The following is a 9,464-nucleotide window of genomic DNA, read 5'->3' as shown; positions in this document are numbered from 1 at the left end:
GTAGCACCAGTTTGAGTCTCCGACTTTGAGGATGTTGCCCGGGTAGAACGGCTCGGTGTGCAAGGGTCTTATTACATACCCAGCAACACTCAGCTTTCCCGTTAGCATCACGTTTGTTACCCAAGCTCGCCGGCTCACCTTGTCGACCTCGAGTTCAAAGTGGTACCCATGGATGCTAGGGTGTTGGAACACCAAGTCACAATTAGAGTTTCTTTCTGTCGTCCAGACCTTCATCCTCGGTTCTTGGTTGATTTTTGAACCTGGAATCAGCACTATATCTTGTAGGTGCTTGTCCCTCATGTAGGTGCCAAGAATTAAGTCCATTGCACTCTTATTCTCTCTTAGCCGCTTCAAGGACCTTTGCTTCTTCAAAAATCGATATCTTCTCGCAGGTTGGTCCAAAATGCACGAAACTTGGACCAAAACATAGTAGACATTTGTAGGAATCCAACGTTCGTTATCTAGTTCCAATTACAGAGAAATTTAGAGCCAGAGAAAGCGACGCCTCCGCTGCTGGATTCAGTCAGTTCTCAGTCACCAGAAATGCTTCAGAGCAGCCTTCAGTCAAAAATCCGCCACACCCTGGATCTAGCTCCAAAAATTCTGGCATTTGGAAGGTAGAAAGTCGAGATCCAGATGATTCCAACGCACCTATGCTCGTTCAAATCCGACGTCGGAGCAATCAACGCCAACCGATCAAAGTTGTGGTAGCTTCTGGATTTTCAGACGTCTAAGAAAGGTGAACAGGGTGAGTTCAGGTGGTGTCCTGGTCGCTGACACGTGCAACAAATGCTCCGGACTCGGGGACACGATGTCGCCTCCATTAAAAGAGTGAAGACACATGTTGTGCGGGACACGGTGTCGACTGAAGAAGGTGCGAGGCTGGATTGGTGGTGGGACACGGCGAGCGTCGGCGTCTAGGTGATGCAGGACAAGATGGGACTCGCGTGTCCGTGCAATCCTCTACCACTTCGGACACCGTTGCACAGGATTCCGCCGGAGAATGAAGAACATGGCGCCGGAACTTTCGAATTCGCTGGAATCCTTCTTCGTCCGCCGGAAAACGCAGGAAAACTTCAAAATTCGATTCTGACCTTGTTTTTGGGCCAAATCAGGCGTTCTTGGGCTCCATTTGCTCGGAAATCTGTCAGGAATATTTTGGAATGATCATCCACACAAATTGATGAAGATATCACACTGAATCGATGCTGGAATGTTTGGTGGTTGCAGGAGATGGGGAAGAACAGCGCCTGAGATGCCACGCCTCTTCAAAAATTGATTCCTCGCCAACGGTGGCCTCAAAAATTCTGAAAAATTGCTCGAAGATCCATGAGACTCAGTCGATTCCAGAGATCTATGGCTCGACCGATGAATCTACACAGAGAAATAGCGACGGGGTTTTGAGTCGCTGGGTTTCTGCTGTCTTCTCCGTTCGTAACCTGTGGTGCTGTTTTTCTCTTTGTCTGCAACTTTTTGAATCTTCGCCGGTGAGCGTCCGCTCTGATACCAAATTGGTAGAACCTTGCTGCCGAGGCGCTATCGTTACCCAAGATCATGCTCAGCAGGGCGGATTGGTTTGAGCTTTGTGACAATCAATTCATTCTTCATTCAAGCGTAATCTCAAAAAACCCTAATTACAAAGCTTATATACATGAGAAGCGTCTAGGTTCACTTAACTCCTAACCCGAAATGGTACAAAGAACTTAAAGTAAAACTATTCTAACACGTCTCAAACTGAGACAGTACAAAAGAGTAAATAAACATAGGCAAAATGGGTGCCTGAATTAGATCTAGTTGAGCCCACTCTCTTTACGAATCTGGGCCCTGTGGGTCGTTTCTTGGGCTTGCTTCCATCCTTGGCCGCGCGTAGTGCTGCGGCCTGCTGCTCTCAGCAATCTCTACCAAGGTTAACCTCACTAGAAAGAGAGGGTGTAGGCCGGTCAGGTTGTAATCGGCGTGCCCAGCTGCACCCTACTCCGCTCGTCCGTTCTGCTCTATGACTCTCGGCCATGCCTTTGGCAGTCCTCGACAGTGCCAAAATTAAGCACTCATAATTTATATTATAAAATAAGGGACATGAAACTTGAATTCAACCTATATTTGGATCCGACTAACTTCAAGTATGTGAAACATAATCACACTAAAAAAAACTAATGCTAATAAATAGAATCTAACCAAAGAAAACGTTTTTGCTTGAGGAAGGATTTTATTTTAGAATCCAATGAGTTCAAGTTCTACGTACGGACGCTAAGGTCATATGCCTTTACATTAAATTGGATTCAGCAAATTCAGGTCTATGTCCACCGTAGAGTTTCGAAATAAGTATTGGAACCTGCAAACTTCATAAGCTCAGGCATACTTGCATCTTCGCTGTCATAAGGCCTTCGCGACAAACAGACAGATGTTGCGAGGTTCTCATGCGAAAAGCCCGAGCTGTCTTGCCTCGCTACCTTCTCCTTCCTCGCCCGGCCAACTCCCAACCCCAAGCTTCATACTCGAGTAGTGAAGGTGCTTCTCCTCATAGTTATCATCTCCACGTTAATGCTTCTTCTTGTTCGTTTTCTTCCAGTCTGGAACTTTTGTTGCAACGCTGCAGAACCATCGTCCAACTCAACCCAGTTCTTTCTCGTATCATCATCGCCGGGCTTCTTCATCGAAAGCTTTTCGTCTGCAGGATCGTTAGACACCTTGCCTTTTCACAGTCACAGAACGAGTTCCTAGTTTATGCCCGTCTGATCGTAGAGCATGTCATCCACGAGCAGCCGAACTCTTTCCTCTTCAACACCGTCATTCGAGCCTACTCCCGGAATCACTCGCCGGAGGAAGCCATTAGATTGTATGTACAGATGCTCCGGATACCCGTTCCCCCGGACAATTTCACCTATCCCTTCGTTATCAGGGCTGCCAACGTCAGGGCGTTGATGGCAGAGGGCCTGCAGGTCCAGGGCCACATCATTAAGAACGGGTTCGACTCGGATGTCTTCGTCCTCAATACGCTCATCAGCATGTATTCTGATCATGGGGAGGTGGACTCTGCTCGCCAGTTGTTCGAGCAGAACCGTCAGGTAGTTGATATTGTCTCTTGGAATGCTCTGATCGATGGCTACGCAAAGTCTGGTTCAGTGGAAGTTGCGCGCCAATTGTTTGACGAAATGCCTGAGAGGAACGATGTTTCCTGGAGCACCATGATATCTGGGTACGCAAGGCATGGTGAGTTGGGCATTGCTAACGCGTTGTTTGATCGAATGCCTTACAGGAACTCCGTCACTTGGAATTCCATGATATCTGGATTCGCGAGGATAGGGATCCTGCCTATTGCGCGTAAAATGTTTGATGAGATGCCATGTAAAAATACCATCTCTTGGAATGCCATGATCACGGCTTATGCCCAAAGTGGAGATGTTGATTCTGCACGTGATTTGTTTGATAAAATGCCGGATAAGGACGTTGTATCCTGGAGTTCCATGATCGCTGGTTACACGCAATATGGCCGGTTCAGAGACGCAGTTTCTCTATTCAAAAGGATGCTTCTCGAGAAGGACGTGAAGCCTAATGAGGTTACTATGGTGAGTGTGCTATCTGCTTGTGCTCATATGACCGAGATAGACCTTGGTAAATGGATTCATGCTTACATTGACCGATGTAATATAAAGCTTGACGACAACTTGGGTGCAGCACTTATCGATATGTACGCAAAATGTGGAAATATCGAGGCTGCAGAACAGGTCTTCTGTAATTTGAAACGAAGAAATATATCAGCCTGGAATGCGTTGATTGTTGGCTTCGCGATGCATGGCAATGCCGACGACTCACTCAAAGCGTTTTCCAGAATGCAGGATTCCAACACAAATCCCAATAGTGTCACCTTTTTGGGCGTCTTGACGGCATGCAGCCATGCAGGCCTTGTGGATGAGGGACGCCGGTACTTCGATAACATGTTGAAAGATCACAATATATTGCCTAATCTTAAGCACTATGGTTGTATGGTTGATATGCTGGGTCGAGCAGGTCTATTAGAAGAAGCGGAAGAACTAGTGAAAAGCATGCCAATGAAGCCTGATATAATGATATTGGGTGCACTTCTTGGTGCTTGCAGGATCCACGGCAACACAGAAGTTGCTGATAGAATCAAGGATGGTCTGCTGGGGTTGGAGTCTGGTCAAGCTGGTTGTCATGTTCTGCTCTCTAACGTCTATGCCGCTGCTGGTAAATGGAATGAAGCGTTAGAAATTAGGAAAGTTATCAAGGAGAAGGGTATAAGAAAACAACCTGGTTCCAGTCTGGTTGATCTAAACGTAGGAGAATGAAGCCTGCAACTCTGAGAATTTGCCCATGGTGAGACAAAAGGGTTAGATTTGTAGGACTTGCGTACGTACATCATGATCGACATTATATAGGTAGCAGAGTCTTGATTTTTTTCGCCAGGGCAGGAATTTAGTTGTTGCAATTGCACACTTGCTCATGAGCTGGAATTATGTCTCAGGATGTTCAATGATCTGCGAAGATGTGATTACGATCCTTGATTTGTGAAGCTTGTCTCTGTCCACTCTGTAAGAAGTGGTATAAGAAAACAAGCTGGTTCCAGTCTGGTTGAGCTGAACGTTTGAGATTCATGAAGCCTGCAACTCTGGGAATTTATCCATGGTGAGACAAAAAGGTTAAATTTGTAGGACTTGCCTACGTACATCATGATCAATATTATACAGGTAGCAGAGTCTTGATTTTTCACAAGGTCAGGAATTTGTTTGTTACAATTGCACACTCGGTCGTGTGCTGGAATTGTGCCTCAGGATGACCAACGATCCGCGGAGATGTGGTTGCTCTCCTTGATTTGTGAAGCTTGTCTCTGTCGGCTCTGTAAGGAAGACACATGACAGAGATTGCTTCTTTCCCACTGCGCCAAAACCGGTGTCCTCTCTTGCCAAGATTACTGCAAACGAGTTAACAAGCTTGAAAGGAAGGTTTCTGCTCCAAGTGCCCTCTGATGTATCTAATCTAAGCATATGGGAGGACTTCTATTGCCAAGAGTCACCAATCCAATTGCGCATGCCTACTGTACTGTCTGCTGGTGAGACCAAGTTTCTCTCGAAACCTGATTAGACAGACCACGTGGAGGACAGGCTTGTATCTGCATGATTACGAGCAGGCAGGCGGTCATGTTCTATTATTTCTGGTGACTAAGAGATATGCTTCAGAAGAAAGCTGTAAAGAATCTCCCTGGAGGAAAATGCCCTAGGAAACTTCTGATTTGTAGTTTGCTTGAATAGATGTTGCATTTTTAGCGGCTAAACGTTCAACTACTTACGAGGAAAACTTTTCAACGTCAATTATGTGTTCGAGTGGTTCATATTCCTAGGGTTCATGCTAAATGCCGTTGGTTATTTGTTTGATGTTGACAAAGAAGATTGTGAACTTTAAATCTGTCTTCTGTGAACGACAAAAATCAGTGGCATGGCGAATTTTGATTTATGAATTGCAAGTCTTAGTTATATCCTGGGAAGCGATTGTTATGTTCATTTTGTATTCACTGTATGGGAGATGCATCTGAAGAAATAACTCCTGTTACACTGCACATTTTCATACGGAAGCTTGATGTTAAATATAGTTCATGTTCAAGATCACATGGTTCTTGTGCTATATAAAATGTACGTGTATGTCACATAGGCCGCTGATTCGGGTTGAATGTGTATCCATATCTTTTAGGAACTCTACCTCGTTGGGAATGTCTTATTTTTATCAGTGAGAATGTTTTACTCTTTATTCGTCGATTTTTTAAACTTGGTGATTCAAGTGAATAAGCATTTTAGGTAATCACCTTCTTACGGAATAATGCTTAGTTTAGGGAATTAATTCTGTGGGAATTAATTTTTTTTTCCTTTTTCTCAAAACATGTACCATAACAAACATGTGTAATAAAAATATAATGTTCTTTCGTCAAGGACTTATACTGGAGGTTCTCATTCTGCAAATGTATACTCTAAAGAAGTCTAAGCTAAGAACATAAAAGAAGGGTCAGATGTTAAATTTATCTATGTTAAAAATATAAGGATCTAACATGTCACGTTTGATGTAATCAGTTTCCATTAAATTAGGGATGTGAATAGATCTGGTAAATTTGATTAGCAATTCAATTTGGATCTGCACCTAGCTGGATACAGAAAAGGGAATCTAGCTCCAAATACACATTGCATTCAGATCTAGTATGCAGTTTGGCAACTGAATCTATCTGATAGTCGATAAGGACCGTCTGATCAATTACATATAAATGTCAGATCGTATGCTATTCAATCAGATCCGATTTCGTTTTTTCAAAACTTAGTTAGGTCTGAGTGAAAATCTAAATATGAACCTAATACATAACCGACCGGCCAGTGCAAAGGTTGAACCCAACCCAAATCCAAATCATTTACATCACTACAATAAATAAAAAAAGTCACACATGCACTAAGTCTCTTTCTTGTTGCTAATATATATATATATATATACATATATATATATATATATATATATATATATATATAAGTTGGTAAAAACCAAACCACTTGGGTAAGAGACAAAAACCAGAGATATTGAAATTAATTATTAAAATATATTCTTTTGAAATATAACCTTATAGATATGATTATTTGATGAGAAACATACATTAAGTTAATTGTTATCTTACTTAAATAATGTTTTTTAATAATAAGAAAATGAACGGCTTTTGAAACATCAAAGTTTTGGTAGTATAAAAATCAATTTTTTTACAAAAATGACTTGAAGTAAAGCATGATTTATATTAAATTAGTGCTTATGAAGACATTAGAAGATTCATAGTTTGTTTACAATAGTTTTAAATATAATTTAAAAAGTCTGGTTTTTATCCTTTATCCAAATAGCCTGAGTGCCTACCAGACATCGAACGAGGGCCATCAGACATCAAACAGAGGGCCGTCAAATTGCGTTCAATTGGACGGCCCTTGTTATTTTCTTAAAAATAACTATGCGTGATCCCCCGTTGCCATTCACAAGAGGCCTCGTTCTCTCTCTATTCCCCCCCGAGCTCCTGCTCTCCCTCTCCCTCTCCCTCTCGCGCCCCTTCCACCTTGCCCTGCCCTGCCAATCAAGCAAGTTGCCTGCTCCATTCGCAGGTAAGTTCCCGTCTGACGGCTGCTTCTCCATTGTAGGATTTTTCCCTGACATCTACATTCGAATGATTTTTTGGGGATTTTTATATGAAAATCATGTTGTATTACTATCTGCGACGTGTTTATATCTCTCGCCTCTGGCATTAGTTTACTCTTGCTATTTTCTTGTCTGCGTTGTTCTTGAAGAAAGCCGCAAGTTCCTTTGCGAATAGTAAGAAAACTTTTTCTTCATTTTTGAGTTACTTGTCTCTGCTCTAGTAGCTTAACATCCATAACCTTCTATGGTTTCACAACCGATTAGATCATATTGTCTGCAAGACTGCAACTTTCTTCTAAGGAATATTCATTTTCTTTGCTGTTTTATGAAAATTTTTTTTCACCGGAGACTGGATCATAATTTTTTTACTTGCCACTTCTTAGTATTTGAGTCCAGTTCAATGGACATTCATGCCTTGCAACCACATCTTATAGTTACACTTTTTTTTTTGTAATCATTTTTCTTGCAAATAAGCTGTTTATAATATTTAATTCCTCCATGCTTCTTCTTAGAGTCACGTATAAGTGTCAAAACCACCTTGCCTTAACATAAAAATTGTAATAACCATGAGCTTCAACTTCACTATCAAACTTCATTCTGATTTTTGGCACAAACTCATTACCAACATTTGTGACTAGATTTATCTCATACGCACTGTCTTCAATTAAACATTTATTTGTTGGGTTATTGTGAAGACAAAAGTGAGAAGAGAAAAGAAGGAGGAAGATTTACTTGATTTCATATATGATGGGGTATTTATACAAATTTACAGGTATGTATAGATCCCAAAGATCTTGGGATTGGGAGATCACAATCGTGTGATTTACAACAATAAAAGGAAAGATTGTTATTTCTTTCCTGAAATTTAATTTGTTGATTTTCCTCTCTTATATTCAGGAAAGATTTTCTTGATCCTATCTTTCCTGAAAATCAGCCTTGCTGATTTTTCTTTCCAATACTCCCCCTCAAGTTGATGTGTGCAAATCTGAAATACCCAACTTGGTTCTTAAAGTTTGAAAAACGTCTCTCCCCAATGGTTTAGTGAAAATATCAGCTAGTTGCAAACACGATGTTACATGATGAGCCCGAATTATTCCTTGCAAAATTTTTTCTCTTACAAAGTGACAATCAAGTTCTATGTGTTTCGTTCTTTCATGAAAAACTGGATTTGCTGAAATATGCAATGCTGCTTGATTGTCGCAATATAAATTGATTGATTTATCATGACTCCACCCCAAGTCATTCAATAAGGCTTTTAACCAAACAACTTCACAAGTTGTCAAAATCATTGCTCGGTATTCTGCTTCAGCAGAAGATCTGACAATAGTAGACTGCTTTTTTGACTTCCAAGAGATAGGACTATTCTCCAAGAACACAATATATCCACTAACTGATTTACGAGTGGTAGGACAGCTCGCCCAATCTGAGTCACAGTAAGCCCTCAATTGTTTTTCACTTGATGATGATAAAAATATTCCTTTTACTGGCGAAGCCTTCAAATACTTCAATACTCTAGGTGTTGCATCATAGTGTGTAGTTCGTGGCAATTGCATGAATTGACTGAGAACTTGGATTGAATACATTATGTCTGGACGAATAATTGTTAAATAAATCAAACGTCCGACTAACCTCCTGTATTTAGCTGGATCTTTCAGTGGAATACCATCATTTGGAGTTAATTGCAATTTTTGCTTCATTGGAAAGTCCATTGGCTTGGCTCCCATCAATCCTGCAGCATTCAAAATATCCATGATATAATTTCTTTGACTTAAAAATATTCCCGATTGCACTCTTGCAACTTCTATGTCAAGAAAATACTTAAGTATTCCCAAGTCCTTAATATGAAATTTCGAATGTAAATATTGCTTAACTGAAGCAATTCCTGGTTCATCATTTCGTGCAATGATAAAATCATCAACATAGACAAGAATAACAATAAATTGTTTTTCATGTTTTCGAGTAAAGAGAGTGTTGTCAGCTGATGATTGAATGAAACCAGCGCCTTTAAGTGCAGATAGCAGCTTGTAAAACCAGTTACGTAGTGCTTGCTTGAGTCCATACAAAGACTTATGAAGGCGACACACTTTATTACTTGAATACTCCCCCTCACTCATAAGGCCTGGTGGAATGGTCATGTATATTTCCTCATGTAATTCTCCATGTATAAATGCATTACTCACATCCATTTGGTATAAGTACCATCTTTGAATAGAAGCAAGAGCAAGAAGTGTGCGCATGGTTGTTAATTTTGCAACCGTCAAGGCCCTCTAGTTGAGTGTACCCTTTAGCAACAAGTCTGA

The 9,464-nt window shown here is 41.1% G+C and overlaps 1 protein-coding gene across 1 annotated transcript; it reads left to right on the top strand.

Annotated features, from left to right (window-relative positions):
- Window positions 1-2,330: 2,330 nt before the first annotated feature.
- On the top strand, window positions 2,331-5,327 carry LOC116258432 (pentatricopeptide repeat-containing protein At1g08070, chloroplastic-like). Its single transcript, XM_031635583.2, has one exon. The coding sequence runs from the start codon at window positions 2,418-2,420 to the stop codon at window positions 4,305-4,307; it is 1,890 nt and encodes a 629-aa protein (XP_031491443.1). The 5' UTR covers window positions 2,331-2,417; the 3' UTR covers window positions 4,308-5,327.
- Window positions 5,328-9,464: the final 4,137 nt, after the last annotated feature.

This window comes from Nymphaea colorata, chromosome 8 (assembly GCF_008831285.2).
Source record: "Nymphaea colorata isolate Beijing-Zhang1983 chromosome 8, ASM883128v2, whole genome shotgun sequence".
Lineage (NCBI taxonomy): Eukaryota > Viridiplantae > Streptophyta > Magnoliopsida > Nymphaeales > Nymphaeaceae > Nymphaea > Nymphaea colorata.
The sequence above is the reverse complement of the archived record's forward strand: the minus strand, read 5'-3'. Positions and strand labels throughout refer to the sequence as shown.

What these genes read in the sequence shown, in the direction of transcription:
- LOC116258432 (XM_031635583.2), top strand. Translation starts at nt 2,418, where the DNA reads ATGCGAAAAGCCCGAGCTGTCTTGCCTCGCTACCTTCTCCTTCCTCGC.